The sequence below is a fragment of the Oncorhynchus mykiss genome, chromosome 2, assembly GCF_013265735.2.
Source record: "Oncorhynchus mykiss isolate Arlee chromosome 2, USDA_OmykA_1.1, whole genome shotgun sequence".
Classification (NCBI taxonomy): domain Eukaryota; kingdom Metazoa; phylum Chordata; class Actinopteri; order Salmoniformes; family Salmonidae; genus Oncorhynchus; species Oncorhynchus mykiss.
Window position 1 is genome coordinate 97,147,795 of NC_048566.1, and position 19,890 is coordinate 97,167,684.

The 19,890-nt window shown below is 45.9% G+C and overlaps 1 protein-coding gene across 1 annotated transcript in view; it reads right to left on the reverse strand.

Moving 5' to 3' along the window:
• Positions 1–19,890, reverse strand: part of LOC110502515 (reelin-like) — a 298,747-nt gene that overhangs the window by 58,588 nt on the left and 220,269 nt on the right. The window contains exons 13-22 of the mRNA XM_036960153.1: positions 18,053–18,168; positions 16,762–16,970; positions 15,206–15,334; positions 11,161–11,270; positions 10,892–10,958; positions 9,648–9,752; positions 9,374–9,502; positions 3,663–3,824; positions 2,190–2,426; positions 1,487–1,679 (exon numbers count right to left, since the gene is read on the reverse strand). Coding sequence (XP_036816048.1) covers positions 1,487–1,679; positions 2,190–2,426; positions 3,663–3,824; positions 9,374–9,502; positions 9,648–9,752; positions 10,892–10,958; positions 11,161–11,270; positions 15,206–15,334; positions 16,762–16,970; positions 18,053–18,168 — 1,457 coding nt within the window. The remainder of the gene's footprint in view (positions 1–1,486; positions 1,680–2,189; positions 2,427–3,662; positions 3,825–9,373; positions 9,503–9,647; positions 9,753–10,891; positions 10,959–11,160; positions 11,271–15,205; positions 15,335–16,761; positions 16,971–18,052; positions 18,169–19,890) is intronic.

The following is a 19,890-nucleotide window of genomic DNA, read 5'->3' on the forward strand; positions in this document are numbered from 1 at the left end:
TCTAGGTAGAACCGTTCATAGAGGGTTCTATGAAGAATCGTTCATAGAAGGTTCTCTGCAAAGGGTTCTGCCCAGCACCAAAAAGGTTTAACCTATCGGGACAGACCGATGAACCCTGTATGGTTCAACTTAGCAACCTTCTTTCTAAAAGTGTTTATCCAGGAAAACACTAAACACACACACACACACGTAAACACACACACACACACACACACACACACACACACACACACACACGCAAACCCCACATATACACACACAGACCGATGAACCCTGTATGGTTCAACTTAGCAACTTTCTTTCCAAAAGTGTATATCCAGGAAAACACTAAACACACACACACACACACACACACACACACACACACACACACACACACACACACACACACACACACACACACACACACACACACACACACACACACACACGTAAACCCACGCACACACACACACACACAAACCCTGTATGGTTCAACTTAGCAACTGGTAGAATTGGAAAGAAAAGACTCTGAAGTTTCTAAAACTGTTAAAATAATGTGAGTATAACTGTACTGATATGGCAGGCGAAACCCCGTTGGAGAATCCATCCAGAATTGTTTTTTTTTTAAATAGCTTCTGTATCAGATAGTGAAGAGGAGAAGCCCAGGAGGAAGCTGCTCAGCACATCGACCACTGACATAACAGTCCAACAGGGAATAAGTGAACAGACGTTATGGAAGGTCATTTAAGGTCATTTACTTTTTAATAATACTAGAATAACTCTACAGGTGTTGGGAGACTTTACTTTGTGTGTGTGTGTGTGTGTGTGTTTGCCTCGGCCTTGGTCGATAATATTACACTTGAAGGAGACTCATTAAATCTGGTTCAATCTCCTAAAGCCTATAAATAATATAATAAAAAAATGATGAGGCTACTTTAGGTTTTTAATTCATATTCATGAGAAGAAAAATCTTTGTTGAATCATGTTATGATAATCTCTTTTTATTCAGTAGTAATGTGTATTAATACTGAAAGATGAGGAAATTAGCATTAGCTCTAATTCTTCTTTGGAGACAAAGTGACACATTTAAAGACTTTAAAGAGTTTATTCGTCAAATAATTTATTATTTAAAGAAGTGTCATTATTTGCTGGTTATTACCAATACCATAATGGAAAATCAGTATTCATGATAAATACATGAATAAATGAATACATGAATAAATGAATAAATTATTACGAAAGTGTTTTTCCCTTCGTGTTACTTTTCCAACCAGGAAATGAACTTTCACTAAGTCCTAAACAATGATACGACCACGGAAACAGGAAGTTAGAACTAGCTCCAAATGATATGACAGGGGTGTAAAACCTTTTCTGTTTTCAAAATAATAAGAATTATTCATCTACAGGTTAGCATGACTCACACCCCTGAGCACGTGTGCCAAATTCCAAGACTGTCAGTAGCCCCATATGGTTGATTATGAACTATATTTCCCTCCTTCCTCACCCCTTTGACTAGGTGCCAGGTCAGGCCGTGATTGGTGGAGAACTCCAGGCGGACCTGTGTGTCGATGTTGGGGGAGGGGTCTCGGCCGCAGCCCATGACCAATGAAAACTGCAGGGTGTAGGACGCTCCGATCTGCATGGACTGTGTCTCCACATAACGGATACTGGACCCGGGGCTGGGCTCGCCTGAGAAACTACACAACGCAGGAGAGAGTTAATCACATTGACCTGCGGACCAGAGTTGATAATTAGACCGTACTAAAGTAAACTAGCAGAGACGCAGCACAACTAAAGCACAATTTGAATTGTGACGTTCCTGCACCACAGGACAGTGGTCACACTTGGAAAATCTGAAAGTAAGAAGCCGAGTGGCTCAGCGGTCTCAGACCACTGCATCTCAGTGCTAGAGGCGTCACTACAGACACCCTGGTTCGAATCCAGGCTGTATCACAACCGGCCGTGATTGTGGAGTCCCATAGGGCGGCGCACAATTTGGCCCAGCGTCTTCCGGGTTTGGCCCAGCGTCTTCCGGGTTTGGCCCAGCGTCTTCCGGGTTTGGCCCAGCGTCCTCCGGGTTTGGCCCAGCGTCTTCCGGGTTTGGCCCGGGGGTAAAGCCGTCGTTGCAAAATAATCATTTGTTCAATAAATTAACTGACTTGTTATATAAAGGTTAAATAAGAAGCATGGAAGCTTCCGTCCTGTACCTGAGTGTCCAGTCGTGTCGGCAGTAGGGCTGGACGTGTCCAAGGTAGAAGCCTAGACTCTGAGTGACATCCAGTACATTACTGAAGTCCAGACTGATGGTGTTGAACAGTACAGAGGTCATAGTGATGTCATCCACTGCCCACACGTCACGGCCACGCCCAGAGTGGTACGGCTGCCACCAACGGAACTGCACCCCGAACTTACGGGCTCCGGGAGGGAGCTCCACTGATACGATCCTGGAGAGGAGAGTGAGGACGGAGGGGCGGATGGGGGGAGGAATGAGGGGAAGGTAGGTGGAGAGTGAGGATGGATGGGGGGAGGGATGAGGAGAGGGATGAGGGGAAGGCAGGTGGAGAGTGAGGAAGGAGGGATGGAGAAAGAGACACAGGAAGGGATGTAGAGAGGTAGAAATGAAGGGGGAGAAAATAGATCATGACAGGGGGAGAGAGGATGGAGGGACGGAGAAAGAGACACAGGAAGGGATGGAGAGAGGTAGAAATGAAGGGAGAGAAAATAGATCATGACAGGGGGAGAGAGGATGAAGGAATGGAGAAAGAGACACAGGAAGGGATGGAGAGAGGTAGAAATGAAGGGAGAGAAAATAGATCATGACCGGGGGAGAGAGGACAGAGGGAAATAAAGGAGGGAGTGTTTTCAATGTTCTCTAAATAAGCCAAGCAGTCCAGCTGGAATGAGTCACATTAGCAAGGCTCTGACTCAGGCTGGGCCAGGATGGTGTGGACTCAATGACCTCCTCTCAGCAGACACATCTCTATCCTTGACACTTTCCCCCCAACCTTCTGCCCACTGATGAAGAGCGCTCTAGGCGATACAGGCCATGCTCTGTGTGTGTGTGTGAGTGTGTAGAGCCATTTGTCTTCATTACAACACAGTAGACAACACTAAATGAGCCAATGGGTCCCTGTAGGTTACATCTCTGTCACTCCCCCAGCACCAGGCCTCCATTAAGTGTGTGGTACCTGGGTTCGTGGAAACCGTAACCATTAAGTGTGTGGTACCTGGGTTCGTGGAAGCCCTGGTAACCATTAAGTGTGTGGTACCTGGGTTAGTGGAAGCCCTGGTAACCATTAAGTGTGTGGTACCTGTGTTTGTGGAAGCCCTGGTAACCATTAAGTGTGTGGTACCTGGGTTCGTAGAAGCCCTGGTAACCATTAAGTGTGTGGTACCTGGGTTCGTGGAAGCCGTAACCATTAAGTGTGTGGTACCTGGGTTCGTGGAAGCCCTGGTAACCATTAAGTGTGTGGTACCTGGGTTAGTGGAAGCCTTGGTAACCATTAAGTGTGTGGTACCTGGGTTCGTGGAAGCCCTGGTAACCATTAAGTGTGTGGTACCTGGGTTCGTGGAAGCCGTAACCATTAAGTGTGTGGTACCTGGGTTCGTGGAAGCCGTAACCATTAAGTGTGTGGTACCTGGGTTCGTGGAAGCCTTGGTAACCATTAAGGATGTGGTACCTGGGTTCGTGGAAGCCCTGGTAAGCGTAGTGTTGCAGGAGGGTCCAGGTGATGCTGTTGTCTGAAGAGTAATGCAGCAGGACTCCCTCTCCTGATTGGTCAGGGGCAGGACAGGAACTAAGGATGCTACGACTGCCAAGACGCAGAGTGAACTGGAGGTACCTGGAGGGGGATGGAGGAGTAGAGAGAAAAGGAAAACATGGATTGATAGTGGCAAAATAAAATGAGAAAATTGATCAGGAGAGAGAGAGAGAGAGAGACAGAGAGAGAGAGAGAGATGCTCACCAGGCTCTGCTCACACTTACTGGCCTGAGGCCAAACCACGACCAACAACATTGGACACTCTATGGAACAAAAAGCCTTCACTATATTATCCTGGAATATCCAAGGCCTGAGGTCATCTGCCTTTGGCCTAAAGAGCAGAAACCCGGACTTCACCAAAGAAATCGGTAATACAGACATTGTCATCCTGCAAGAAACCTGGTATAGAGGAGACGGACCCACTGGTTGCCCTCTAGGTTACAGAGAGCTGGTAGTCCCATCCACCAAACTACCAGGTGTGAAACAGGGAAGGGACTCAGGGGGTATGCTAATTTGGTATAGAGCAGACCTAACTCACTCCATTAAATGAATCAAAACAGGAACATTCTACATTTGGCTAGAAATTCAAAAGGAAATGATCCTAACAGAGAAAAATGTCCTCCTGTGTGCTACCTATATCCCCCCACTAGAATCCCCATATTTTAATGAAGACAGCTTCTCCATCCTGGAGGGGGAAATCAATCATTTCCAGGCCCAGGGACATGTACTAGTCTGTGGCGACCTAAATGCCAGAACCGGACAAGAACCTGACACCCTCAGCACACAGGGGGACAAACACCTGCCTGGAGGTGACAGCATTCCCTCCCACATATGCCCCCCTAGGCACAACTATGACAACATAACCAACAAAAACGGGTCACAACTCCTGCAGCTCTGTCGCACGCTGGGTATGTACATAGTCAACGGTATGCTTCGAGGGGACTCCTATGGTAGGTACACCTATAGCTCATCTCTTGGCAGTAGTACTGTAGACTACTTTATCACTGACCTCAACCCAGAGTCTCTCAGAGTGTTCACAGTCAGCCCACTGACACCCCTATCAGACCACAGCAAAATCACAGTCAACTTAAACAGAGCAATAGTCAATCATGAGGCATCAAAGCCAAAGGAAATGAGTAACATTAAGAAATGCTATAGATGGAAGGAATGCAGTCTGGAAACCTACCAAAAAACAATTAGGCAACAACAAATTCAATCCCTTTTAGACAATTTCCTGGGTAAAACGTTCCACTGTAATAGTGAAGGTGTAAACTTGGCAGTAGAAAATCTTAACAGTATGTTTGACCTCTCAGCTTCCCTATCAAATCTAAAAATCTCAAATAGAAAACCGAAGAAAATTAACAATAATGACAAATGGTTTGATGAAGAATGCAAAAATCTAAGAAAGAAATTGAGAAACCTGTCCAACCAAAAACATAGAGACCCGGAAAACCTGAGTCTACGCCTTCACTATGGTGAATCACTAAAACAATACAGAAATACACTACGGAAAAAGAAGGAACAGCATGTCAGAAATCAGCTCAATGCAATTGAAGAATCCATAGACTCTAACCACTTCTGGGAAAATTGGAAAACACTAAACAAACAACAACACGAAGAATTATCTATCCAAAATGGAGATGTATGGGTAAACCACTTCTCCAATCTTTTTGGCTCTATAACAAAGAATAAAGAGCAAAAACATATACATGATCAAATACAGATCTTAGAATCAACTATTAAAGACTACCAGAACCCACTGGATTCTCCAATTACATTGAATGAGTTACAGGACAAAATAAAAACCCTCCAACCCAAAAAGGCCTGTGGTGTTGATGGTATCCTCAATGAAATGATCAAATATACAGACAACAAATTCCAATTGGCTATACTAAAACTCTTTAACATCATACTTAGCTCTGGCATCTTCCCCAATATTTGGAACCAAGGACTGATCACCCCAATCCACAAAAGTGGAGACAAATTTGACCCCAATAACTACCGGGGAATATGTGTCAACAGTAACCTTGGGAAAATCCTCTGCATTATTATTAACATCAGACTCGTACATTTCCTCAATGAAAACAATGTACTGAGCAAATGTCAAATTGGCTTTTTACCAAATTACCGTACAACAGACCATGTATTCACCCTGCACACCCTAATTGACAACCAAACAAACCAAAACAATGGCAAAGTCTTCTCATGCTTTGTTGATTTCAAAAAAGCCTTCGACTCAATCTGGCATGAGGGTCTGCTATACAAACTGATGGAAAGTGGTGTTGGGGGTAAAACATACGACATTATGAAATCCATGTACACAAACAACAAGTGTGCGGTTAAAATTGGCAAAAAACACACACATTTCTTCACACAGGGTCGTGGGGTTAGACAGGGATGCAGCTTAAGCCCCACCCTCTTCAACCAACCAAGACTTCACAAAATGGGACAAACACCAAATTGAGACTCTGCACGCAGAATTCTGCAAAAATATCCTCCGTGTACAACGTAGAACACCAAATAATGCATGCAGAGCAGAATTAGGCCGATACCCACTAATTATCAAAATCCAGAAAAGAGCTGTTAAATTCTACAACCACCGAAAAGGAAGCGATTCAAAAACCTTCCATAACAAAGCCATCACCTACAGAGAGATGAACCTGGAGAAGTCCCCTAAGCAAGCTGGTCCTGGGGCTCTGTTCACAAACACAAACACACCCTACAGAGCCCCAGGACAACAGCACAATTAGACCCAACCAAATCATGAGAAAACAAAAAGATAATTACTTGACACATTGGAAAGAATTAACAAAAAAACAGAGCAAACTAGAATGCTATTTGGCCCTAAACAGAGAGTACACAGCGGCAGAATACCTGACCACTGTGACTGACCCAAAATTAAGGAAAGCTTTGACTATGTACAGACTCAGTGAGCATAGCCTTGCTATTGAGAAAGGCCGCCGTAGGCAGACATGGCTCTCAAGAGAAGACAGGCTATGTGCTCACTGCCCACAAAATGAGGTGGAAACTGAGCTGCACTTCCTAACCTCCTTCCCAGTGTATGACCATATTAGAGAGACATATTTCCCTCAGATTACACAGATCCACAAAGAATTCGAAAACAAATCCAATTTTGAAAAACTCCCATATCTACTGGGTGAAATTCCACAGTGTGCCATCACAGCAGCAAGATTTGTGACCTGTTGCCACGAGAAAAGGGCAACCAGTGAAGAACACACACCATTGTAAATACAACCCATATTTATGCGTATTTATTTTATCTTGTGTCCTTTAACCATTTGTACATTGTTAAAACACTGTATATATATATATATATATAATATGACATTTGTAATGTCTTTACTGTTTTGAAACCTCTGCATGTGTAATGTTTACTGTTAATTTTTGTTGTTTTTCACTTTATATATTAACTTTGTATGTTGTCTACCTCACTTGCTTTGGCAATGTTAACACATGTTTCCCATGCCAATAAAGCCCTTGAATTAAATTGAATTGAATTGAAATTGAATTGAGAGAGAGACAGAGAGAGAGAGAGAGAGAGAGAGAGAGAGAGAGACATAGAGAGAAAGAGAGAGAGAGAGAGAGAGAGAGAAAGAGAAAGAGAAAGAGAGAGAGAGAGGGGGGGGTGTAAAGGGTAAGGTTGGGAATAGAGGGACAGAGAGAGAGGGGTGGATAGAGGGAGGAGAGATGGGAGAGGCAAGGGGTTAGACAAACAGACATGGATGGAGGAAGACAGGGAAGGTGGGAAGGGAGGAGGGAGGGAGTGGGTGGCAGAATGATAGATGAGATGATTAAACAAATGAGGACAAAATTAGACAGAGGAGAAAGATGAGAGGAAAAGTAGGGAGGTAAAGAGAGAGAGTGTGATAGAGAGATAAACATATATATATAGAGAGAGATATAGAGAGAGAAATATAGGGATAGAGAAGAGAGGGATACCCTACAGAGCCCCAGGACAGCAGCACAATTAGACCCAACCAAATCAGGGGAAAACAAAAAGATAATTACTTGACATATTGGAAAGAATTAACAAACAAACAGAGCAAACTAGAATGCTATTTGGCCCTAAACAGAGAGTACACAGCGGCAGAACACCTGACCACTGTGACTGACCCAAAATTAAGGAAAGCTTTGACTATGTACAGACTCAGTGAGCATAGCCTTGCTATTGAGAAAGGCCGCCGTAGGCAGACATGGCTCTCAAGAGAAGACAGGCTATGTGCTCACTGCCCACAAAATGAGGTGGAAACTGAGCTACACTTCCTAACCTCCTGCCTAATATATGACCATATTAGAGAGACATATTTCCCTCAGATTACACAGATCCACAAAGAATTAGAAAACAAATCAAATTTTGATAAACTCCCATATCTACTGGGTGAAATTCCACAGTGTTCCATCACAGCAGCAAGATGTGTGACCTGTTGCAAGAAAAGGTCAACCAGTGAAGAACAAACACCATTGTAAATATAACCCATATTTATGCTTATTTATTTTCCCTTTTGTACTTTAACCATTTGTACATCGTTACAACACTGTATATAGACATAATATGACATTTGTAATGTCTTTATTCTTTTGGAACTTCTGTGAGCGTAATGTTTACTGTTAATTTGTATTGTTTATTTCACTTTTGTATATTATCTCCCTCACTTCCTTTGGCAATGTTAACACGTTTCCCATGCCAATAAAGCCCCTTGAATTGAATTGAATAGAGAGAGGAAGAGAGAGAGAAAGAGAGAGGGATAGAGAGAGGAAGAGAGAGAGATAGAAAGAGAGAGAGAGAGGGGATGTGCACACTGCCCACAAAATGAGGTGGAAACTGAGCTGCAATTCCTAACCTCCTGCCCAATGTATGACCATATTAGAGACACATATCTCCCTCAGATTACAAAAGACCCACAAAGAATTCAAAAACAAACCCAATTTTGAGAGAGAGAGAGAGAGAGAGAGAGAGAGAGAGAGAGAGAGAGAGAGAGAGACAGAGTGAGAGAGACAGGGAGAGACAGAGACAGAGAGAGACAGAGAGACAAAGAGAGACATTTACAGCCATGTTTACACCTCATACTGTGTCAGTGAGAGTTGACATGTTAGCAACTAGGGAAGAGATGACAGCAACCCAGAGAGCTGCAGAACTTGCCCTCAGTGACACACTCAGCCCCCAGCTCCCTCTGTCCTTGGCTCTGGCTCAATCTGGCTCTAATCATCAGCCCAGTTTCCTCTTCCAGGCAGGTGTTCACTCAATCAGAGAGGAGACTGGCATTTAATATGTCCGACAGGGAGCCGCAGCAGGCATAACCAATCTAACACAGATGCCATCTCATCTCTCTCCTTCTCTCATTCTTTCTTTGCCCTCATCTCTCCTGTCATCCGCAGTCCCCGTCCATCTCCAACCCATATATATATTTATATATATGATATGTGACAGAGGAGGGAGGAGTGACTTTTTGGAACAGCGGTATCAATCAGAGACGAGGACACACATTGAGAAGATAAGATGATGAGCCACGATCTCACCGGGATAAAGTTAAACTCTCTGACACTGAAAATAAAGGCATAGTTGTAGATGAGTGTGTGTGTGTGTGTGTGTGTGTGTGTATACACTCTACCTGGCCTGTGAGCTGTCAAGCGGTGCGGTCACCAGGTGTCGTCTGCTGTCCCTGTTGAAGACCAAAGCCTTACCGCTGGCCAGAACCCCGCAGCCAAAACTAACCTCCGCTCCCCTCAGAGAGGAGAAGCTGTGGGAGGCGGAGAGAAAGAAAGAGATCTGTTTAGAAAGGCCAATCAGCTGGCACTACAGAGAGTAAAGAAACATAGAGTGCTTTACAGATGCCCAAACCCCAAAGAGCAGACACAACAGCTTAACATGAAACGCATGTGTACCTGTGATAGGAGGAGAGTCTGGGACTGGAGAAGCCCTCTGACAGGAAGGCAGGGAAGGTCTGGGAGGCCAGCTCACAGGATGGACCACTAAACCCTGGGTCACACCTGCAGGAGGAGATGAGGGGAAGAGAGGGAGGATGGAGGGGGAGAACGAGGAGGGAGAGAGGAGGGGAGGAAGACAAGGGAGAGGGGAGAGGAGAGGAAGGGGGAGAGAGGGCATGGGGAGGAGGGCAGGGGGGAGGAGGGGAGGAAGAGGAGGGAGAGCGGAGAGGATGGGAGGGAGTGGGAGAGAGGGCATGGGGGAGGAGGACAGGGGGGAGGAGGGGAGGAAGAGGAGGGAGAAGGGAAAGCGAGGAGGGGGAGTGGGGAGGAGATGGAGAGGGGGAGACAGAGGGAGAGAGAGAACGAGAGAGAGAGAGAGAGAGGGAGAGAGAGAGAGAGAGAGAGAAGGGGGGAGAGAGAGCGAAACAGAGAGAGAGCGAGACAGAGGGCGAGAGAGAGAGAGAGACAGAGAGAGAGAGACCGAGAGACAGAAAGAGAGAGACAGAGAAAGAGAGAGAGAGCAAGAGAGAGCGAGAAAGAGAGAGAGAGAAACAGAGCGAGAGAGAGGGGAGAGAGAGAGAAACAGAGAGAGAGAGAGAAAGAGAGAGCGAGAAACAGAGAGAGAGGGGAGAGAGAGAGAGAGCGAGAGAGACAGAGAGAGAGAGACAGAGAGAGAGAGAGAGCAAGAGAGAGCGAGAAAGAGAGAGAGAGAAACAGAGAGAGAGAGAGGGGAGAGAGAGAGAAACAGAGAGAGCGAGAAAGAGAGAGAGAGAAACAGAGAGAGAGAGAGGGGAGAGAGAGAGAGAGCAAGAGAGATAGAGAGAGAGAGACAGAGAGAGAGAGACAGAGACAGAGACAGAGAGAGAGAGACAGAGAGAGAGACAGCGAGAGAGAGAGAGGGGGGAGAGAAAGAGCGAGAGAGAGAGAGAGAGAGAGAGAGAGAGAGAGAGAGAAAGAAAGACAGAGAGAGAGAGAGAGAGAGAGAGAGAGAGAGAGAGAGAGAGAGAGAGTGAGAGAGAAAGAGAGAGAGAGAGAGAGAGAGAGAAAGGTACCCATCCAGGACATTTATTATCATAATGTAATAGTATAAATAAAAGGATTTGATCACAGCAAGGCATTTGATGAATGAGCGTTATTGAGAATGAGAATAATTCAATTCAAGATATGACATCGTTAATTCTTTCATTAAGATCTGCTCTTACTTGCAGCCGGTACGGGAGCAGTGTCCTCTTCCAGAACAGAAACGAAGGCAGGATGGACCGATGTACACTGGACAGATACACAGACAACAGAGAGATTAGTCAATTAAATACTCGGACCCCAAAAAAACAATAATTTTGGAAAGACGGGAATTTGATTCTCTTTTGTATTTTTAGTAAGTGAATATCTGAGGGGAATTGAATCAACAAACTTAATGTCCCACGATCTTATGAGATTTACAGGACCAACAGTGTGTGTATAAGGTTCCCACCATTGTCTATGGCCCACATGTTGCCAGCTCCCATGCCACCCTGTCTCCAACGGAACTGGGTGTTCTCAGTCAGGGCAGCGTTGGGCAAGGGGATGGAGATCCTCGTCCAGCTGGAGATAGAGACACAGAGGGACATGCCAACAGTCAGACAGTACAATCTTAGACAAAAAGGGTTCCGAAAGAGTTCTTTTGCAGAGGGATATGGTTCTACCTAGAACAGTTTTGATCAGAAGAACCCTTTTTGGAAGGCAAAGGGTTCTACTTAGAACCTTTAACATCCTAAGAATTGTTTCTGAAGGAAAAGATTATTGGGTGATTTTTTTGGAAGACAAGAATGGTTTTACATTGAACCATATATAATATTTCCCAGCATGCTCTATTGAAGGGAGATTTTCCAGAATTGTTTGTTTTACTGTAATATGTGTTTTTGTTTTGCATGTACATTTATTGATTAATACATTTTTTTTACTACACAAAGACAAATAACAGAGAGGTTTTTTTTAAACTAATCCAATCAGTTGGATCTATTGCACCCGTCACTGAGATGGCTGTTCCAGTTCAGATGATTGAGGTTGTCTCAGTGTTCAATGTGTTCCTCTACCCTGCAAAATCATCATGAATCCAGGTCTCGTGTGATTAACAACTCCACTTGTTGGATACCTTCACTCTGGCTGGATTCCAATAGGAATTACACATCACTTTGCAAGCCAGCATTACGTGACTTGCAGGCCTAATGTGGCCTGTAAACCAGGAGTTTCCTAACACCACTGTGTCAGGGTATATAACTAGGTCCTCAAAGAAAGGTCACATGATATATGTCACGTATTATCATATGCTACGTTCCTTTTGTGTTGTGGGTTTGTGTGTATTTCAGGAAAATGGCTTCCTGGATTCCCCTAAAGCGGCTGATTGGTCGGCCCATCACTAATCGGCGCTCTGACCCCGCCCTCTCGTCAGGGGGTACAGCTGTCTGCAATTACCGACTCCTTCTGCAGCTTGAAAAGCCAGCGTTCCTTTGTTAGGAAAGAGCTTCTTTGTATGTGCTGTGTTGGTTGTGGGTCTGATTAATTTGTTGTAAAGGATTTTGTAGCCGGTCCAGCTGAGGTATGTGTATGCCAAAATGACTATGTTTGTGATTATTGAAATTGTTCACTTTAAGTTAGTAATTATTGTGTTTTTGTTCCCAGGGGGGAAGGGGAAGGCACCTTGGGAGTGCTTAGGCAAGAGACCTGCGAGCATCCATATACAGTTGAAGTTTAAAGGAATATGTACTCTCACCACGCTGTGCTTTGGTCCACTTCCAACGACACCCGTGACAGATACACTTAGGTTGGAGTCATTAAGACTCGTTTTTCAACCACTCCACAAATGTCTTGTTAACAAACTATAGTTTTGGCAAGTCGGTTAGGACATCTACTTTGTGCATGACACAAGTCATTTTTCCAACAATTGTTTTCAGACAGATTATTTCACTTATAATTCACTGTATCACAATTCCAGTGGGTCAGAGGTTTACATACACTAAGTTGACTGTGCCTTTAAACAGCTGGGAAAATGACAGAAAATGATTGCATTAGAAGATTCTGATTGGCTAATATCATTTGAGTCAATTGGAGGTGTACCTGTGGATGTATTTCAAGGCCTACCTTCAAACTCAGTGCCTCTTTGCCTGACATCATGGGAAAAACAATAGTACGCAAGTATAAACACCATGGGACCACGCAGCCGTCATACCACTCAGGAAGGAGACGCACTTTGTCTCCTAGAGCTGAACGTACTTCGGTGTGAAAAGTGCAAATCAATCCCAGAACAACAGCAAAGGACCTTGGAAAGATGCTGGAGAAAACAGGTACAAAATTATCTATATCCACAGTAAAACGAGTCCTATAGCAACATAACCTGAAAGGCCTCTCAATAAAGAAGAAGCCACTGCTCCAAAACCGCTATAAAAAAGCCAGACTACAGTTTGCAACTGCACATGGGGACTAAGATCGTAATTTTTGGAGAAATGTCCTCTGGTCTGATGAAACAAATAGAACTGTTTGGCCGTAATGACCATCGTTATGTTTGGATGAAAAAGGGGAAGGCTTGCAAGCCGAAGAACACCATCCCAACTGTGAAGCACGGGGGTGGGAGCATCATGTTGTGGGGCTGCTTTGCTGCAGGAGGGACTGGTGCACTTCATAAAATAGATGTCATCATGAGAAAGGGACATTTATGGATATATTGAAGCAACATCTCGAGACATCAGTCAGCAAGTGAAAGTTTGGTCGCAAATGGGTCTTTCAAATGGACAATCACCCCAAGCCTAAAAAATGGCTTAAGGACAACAAAGTCAAGGTATTGGAGTGGCCATCACAAAGCCCTAACCTTAATCCTTTAGAAAATGTGTGGGCAGAACTGAAAAAGCGTGTGCGAGCAAGGAGGCCTACAAACCTGATTCAGTTACACCAGCTCTGTCAGGAAGAATGGGCCAAAATTCACCCAACTTATTGTGGAAAGCTTGTGGAAAGCTACCCGAAACGTTAAACAATTTAAAGGCAATGCTGTTAATTGAGTGTATATAAACTTCTGACCCACTGGGAATGTGATGAAAGAAATAAAAGCTGAAATAAATCATTCTCTCTACTATTATTCTGACATTTTCACATTCTTAAAAGAAATTGGTGATCTTAACTGACCTAAAACAGGGAATTATTACTACGATTGAATGTCAGGAATTGTGAAAAACTGAGATTAAATGTATTTGGCTAAGGTGTCTGTAAACATAAGTTAAACTGTACCCGTAGCATGCACTCTATGTATTTGGTTAGCCCGCCATGTGGCATTAAGGTTAGGTAAGTAGTGGGTAGGTAGGAGAGGGGGCTCTTTCACTTTCTTTGCTTTGGTTCCGTCCAGCCCCCCCTTCCCCACAATTACCGTGTGAACGAAATAAATTCCCTGTAAACAGTAATATTATCTGCCTCTGTAATCCTTACCCTCACCTACAGTCACATACCTCCATACCTCCACCTTCAGTCATATACCTCCACCTACGGTCACATACCTCTTTACCTCCACCTAGTCACATACCTCTTTACCTCCACCTACAGTCACATACCTCCACCTACAGTCACATACCTCCACCTACAGTCACATACCTCTTTACCTCCACCTACAGTCACATACCTCTTTACCTCCACCTACAGTCCCATACCTCTTTACCTCCACCTACAGTCCCATACCTCTTTACCTACACCTACAGTCCCATACCTCTTTACCTCCACCTACAGTCCCATACCTCTTTACCTCCACCTACAGTCCCATACCTCTTTACCTCCACCTACAGTCACATACCTCTTTACCTCCACCTACAGTCCCATACCTCCACCTACAGTCCCATACCTCTTTACCTCCACCTACAGTCCCATACCTCTTTACCTCCACCTACAGTCCCATACCTCTTTACCTCCACCTACAGTTCCATACCTCTTTACCTCCACCTACAGTCCCATACCTCTTTACCTCCACCTACAGTCCCATACCTCTTTACCTCCACCTACAGTCCCATACCTCTTTACCTCCGCCTACGGTCACATACCTCTTTCACTCCACGGGGAGTTGAGTGTAGCATGGTGTTGTGTTCCCCCTTCCAAGAGGCGTACGTAACATCATAAAATAATAACATTTTAAAGGCTAATAAGGCTGGTAGAACCGTTCATAGAGGGTTCTCGGTGGACCCGTTCATAGAGGGTTCTAGGTAGAACCGTTCATAGAGGGTTCTCGGTGGAACCGTTCAGAGGGTTCTCGGTGGAACCGTTCATAGAGGGTTCTATGAAGAATCGTTCATAGAAGGTTCTCTGCAAAGGGTTCTGCCCAGCACCAAAAAGGTTTAACCTATCGGGACAGACCGATGAACCCTGTATGGTTCAACTTAGCAACCTTCTTTCTAAAAGTGCATATCCAGGAAAACACTAAACACACACACACACACGTAAAGCCACATAAACAAACACACACACACACACACGCACGCACACACACACACACACACAAACATCCCTACCCGCTGTAGTTATCAGAGGAGTAGATGGTGCTATGTGGTAGGTGAGGTCCAGCACACAAGTCTGGGAGACACTCTGTGTGGAGCAGGGACCAGGAACGACCGTGATTGGTGGAAAACTCCAGATTGACACTAACAAAGAGGAAGACACGTTTTTATTCCACCTTACAACACATTGTAAAAAAAGGGGAAGAATTGTCAGTATTGAGAAATGGGGGAAGAACTGTCAGTATTGAGAAATGGGGGAAGAATTGTCAGTATTGAGAAATGGGCGAAGAATTGTCAGTATTGAGAAATGGGGGAAGAATTGTCAGTATTGAGAAATGGGGGAAGAATTGTCAGTATTGAGAAATGGGGGAAGAATTGTCAGTATTGAGAAATGGGGGAAGAACTGTCAGTATTGAGAAATGGGGGAAGAATTGTCAGTATTGAGAAATGGGGGAAGAATTGTCAGTATTGAGAAATGGGGGAAGAATTGTCAGTATTGAGAAATGGGGGAAGAATTGTCAGTATTGAGAAATGGGGGAAGAATTGTCAGTATTGAGAAATGGGGGAAGAATTGTCAGTATTGAGAAATGGGGGAAGAACTGTCAGTATTGAGGAATGGGGGAAGAATTGTCGGTATTGAGAATTGGGGGAAGAACTGTCGGTATTGAGAAATGGGGGAAGAATTGTCAGTATAAGAGAAATGGGGGAAGAATTGTCAGTATAAGAGAAATGGGGGAAGAATTGTCAGTATTGAGAAATGAGGGAAGAATTGTCAGTATAAGAGAAATGGGGGAAGAATTGTCAGTATTGAGAAATGGGGGAAGAACTGTCAATATTGAGAAATGGGGGAAGAATTGTCAGTATTGAGAAATGGGGAAGAACTGTCAGTATTGAGAAATGGGGGAAGAATTGTCAGTATAAGAGAAATGGGGGAAGAATTGTCAGTATTGAGAAATGGGGGAAGAATTGTCAGTATTGAGAAATGGGGGAAGAATTGTCAGTATTGAGAAATGGGGGAAGAACTGTCAGTATAAGAGAAATGGGGGAAGAATTGTCAGTATTGAGAAATGGGGGAAGAATTGTCAGTATTGAGAAATGGGGGAAGAATTGTCAGTATTGAGAAATGGGGGAAGAACTGTCAGTATTGAGAAATGGGGGAAGAATTGTCAGTATTGAGAAATGGGGGAAGAATTGTCAGTATTGAGAAATGGGGGAAGAACTGTCAGTATTGAGAAATGGGGGAAGAATTGTCAGTATTGAGAAATGGGGGAAGAATTGTCAGTATTGCAAAAAATCTATTAATATGAAATGTGTGCAAATAGAAAATGTATTGATTGGTTTGCATCGTGCTGGCTGTTGAGGGCAACAGTACAGAAGGTGTATTGATTGGTTTGCATCGTGCTGGCTGTTGAGGGCAACAGTACAGAAGGTGTATTGATTGGTTTGCATCGTGCTGGCTGTTGAGGGCAACAGTACAGAAGGTGTATTGATTGGTTTGCATCGTGCTGGCTGTTGAGGGCAACAGTACAGAAGGTGTATTGATTGGTTTGCATCGTGCTGGTGTATTGTACCTGTTGGCAGGCTGGTAGGATCCACAGCCCAGGTTGATGGAGAACTGGGCCACGTGGGTGTGTGTGGCAGGCAGAACGGGCAGCAGCTGCATGAAGTCTACGGCCCAGACATGACGGTTGGCACCACCGTGTGCCCGCTGCTCCAGACAGAACTGGGTGACAGGGGTCTGGAGGTCTGGAGGTAGGGCTACTGATACTACAGATGGACTCTAGGGGAAGACGGAGGAGAGGAGGGGGAGGAAGGAGAGAGGGGGGGGAAGTAGGAGAGGAAGGAAGAGAGGGAGAGGGGGAGGAAAAGAGGGGGAGGAAGGAAGAGGGGGGAGGGGGAGGAAGAGAGGGGGAGGAAGGGAGGAGGGAGGAAGGAAGAGGGGGGAGGAAGGAACAGGGGGGAGGAGGGAGAAAGGAGGATAGGGGGGAGGAGGGAGAAAGGAGGAGGGGAAGGAGAGGAAGGAAGAGGGGGGAGGGAAAGATGGAGTGATAGGGTTGGGAGAGGGGAGATGGGGTAAAAATAGGAGAGATATGGGGGAAAGATGGAGAGGAAACACAGTAGAGGAATAACAGAGTTGGCTGGATAAACGTATTTTATATTCTCCTAAACATCAACAGAACAGCTAGAGCTAGATCACATTATAGAGCAGGTCTGTTTAGTGTAGAGGACAGAGCAGGTCTGTTTAGAGTAGAGGACAGAGCAGGTCTGTTTAGAGTAGAGGACAGAGCAGGTCTGTGTAGAGTAGAGGACAGAGCAGGTCTGTGTAGAGTAGAGGACAGAGCAGGGTTGTTTAGTGTAGAGGACAGAGCAGGTCTGTGTAGAGTAGAGGACAGAGCAGGTCTGTGTAGAGTAGAGGACAGAGCAGGTCTGTGTAGAGTAGAGGACAGAGCAGGTCTGTGTAGAGTAGAGGACAGAGCAGGTCTGTGTAGAGTAGAGGACAGAGCAGGGTTGTTTAGTGTAGAGGACAGAGCAGGTCTGTTTAGTGTAGAGGACAGAGCAGGGTTGTTTAGTGTAGAGGACAGAGCAGGTCTGTGTAGAGTAGAGGACAGAGCAGGTCTGTGTAGAGTAGAGGACAGAGCAGGTCTGTGTAGAGTAGAGGACAGAGCAGGTCTGTGTAGAGTAGAGGACAGATCAGGTCTGTGTAGAGTAGAGGACAGAGCAGGTCTGTGTAGAGGACAGAGCAGGTCTATATAGGACAGAGCAGGTCTGTATAGTGTAGAGGACAGAGCAGGTCTGTATAGTTTGGCAGATTGTCCAACAGCACATGGTCTCTGTGTGTGTGTGTGTGTGTTTTGGTCTCACCTTGTAGGAGGAGTATGGCAGGGTGTCTAACAGCACGTGGTCTCTCCTCCCCTCTGACCTCCCAAACAAGATGACAGCATTCTCATGGGACTCTCCTGGGTCACACTCTCCTCCACCTGCAGGAAAACACACAGACAGTCGGGAAAACACAGACAGTCGGGAAAATGTTTGGTTGGAAAAAGACTAACAGGGTAGCCTAGTGGTTAGAGTGGAGGGGCGGCAGGTAGCCTAGTGGTTAGAGTGGAGGGATGGCAGGTACCCTAGTGGTTAGAGTGGAGGGACGGCAGGTAGCCTAGTGGTTAGAGTGGAGGGGCGGCAGGTAGCCTAGTGGTTAGAGTGGAGGGATGGCAGGTAGCCTAGTGTTTAGAGTGGAGGGGTGGCAGGTAGCCTAGTGGTTAGAGTGGAGGGATGGCAGGTAGCCTAGTGGTTAGAGTGGGGGGGGCGGCAGGTAGCCTAGCGGTTAGAGTGGAGGGGCGGCAGGTAGCCTTGAGGTTAGAGTGGGGGGGCGGCAGGTAGCCTAGTGGTTAGAGTGGAGGGACGGCAGGTAGCCTAGTGGTTAGAGTGGAGGGGCGGCAGGTAGCCTAGTGGTTAGAGTGGAGGGATGGCAGGTAGCCTAGTGGTTAGAGTGGAGGGGCGGCAGGTAGCCTAGTGGTTAGAGTGGGGGGGCGGCAGGTAGCCTTGAGGTTAGAGTGGGGGGGCGGCAGGTAGCCTTGAGGTTAGAGTGGGGGGGCGGCAGGTAGTCTAGCGGTTAGAGTGGAGGTGCGGCAGGTAGTCTAGCGGTTAGAGTGGAGGGGCGGCAGGTAGTCTAGCGGTTAGAGTGGAGGTGCGGCAGGTAGTCTAGCGGTTAGAGTGGAGGGGCGGCAGGTAGCCTTGAGGTTAGTTGGACTTATTGGACTTGTAACCGGAAGGTTGCAAGATCGAATCTGACAAGGTACAGATGTGTCATTCTTCCCCTGAACAAGGCAGTTAACCCCACTGTTCCTAAAACCTTGTCCCTCCCCTTCATCTGCACTGACTGAACGTATTGTCCAATATGATGGAAGCTCGTCAGTGAATGTAAGGAGAGGGGAGAAGGTAATTTTTGACCCGCGGGTAACTGTGTTGGTGGTTACCTTACCCATGGTGAAGTGGAAGCACCCGTGGGTAACGGTCTGTGGTGGTGGTAACCTTACCCATGGTGAAGTGGAAGCACCTGTGGGTAACGCTCTGTGTTGGTGGTTACCTTACCCATGGTGAAGTGGAAGCACCCGTGGATAACGGTCTGTGTTGGTGGTAACCTTACCCATGGTGAAGTGGAAGACCCGTGGATAACGGTCTGTGTTGGTGGTTACCTTACCCATGGTGAAGTGGAAGCACCCGTGGGTAACTGTCTGTGTTGGTGGTTCTTACCCATGGTGAAGTGGAAGCACCCGTGGGTAACGGTCTGTGTTGGTGGTAACGTTACCCATGGTGAAGTGGAAGCACCTGTGGGTAACGCTCTGTGTTGGTGGTTACCTTACCCATGGTGAAGTGGAAGCACCCATGGGTAACGGTCTGTGTTGGTGGTTACCTTACCCATGGTGAAGTGGAAGCACCTGTGGGTAACGGTCTGTGTTGGTGGTTACCTTACCCATGGTGAAGTGGAAGCACCCGTGGGTAATGGTCTGTGTTGGTGGTAACCTTACCCATGGTGAAGTGGAAGCACCCGTGGGTAGAGGTCTGTGTTGGTGGTAACCTTACCCATGGTGAAGTGGAATCGCCCGTGGGTAACGGTCTGTGTTGGTGGTTACCTTACCCATGGTGAAGTGGAAGCACCCGTGGTTAGCGGTCTGTGTTGGTGGTTACCTTACCCATGGTGA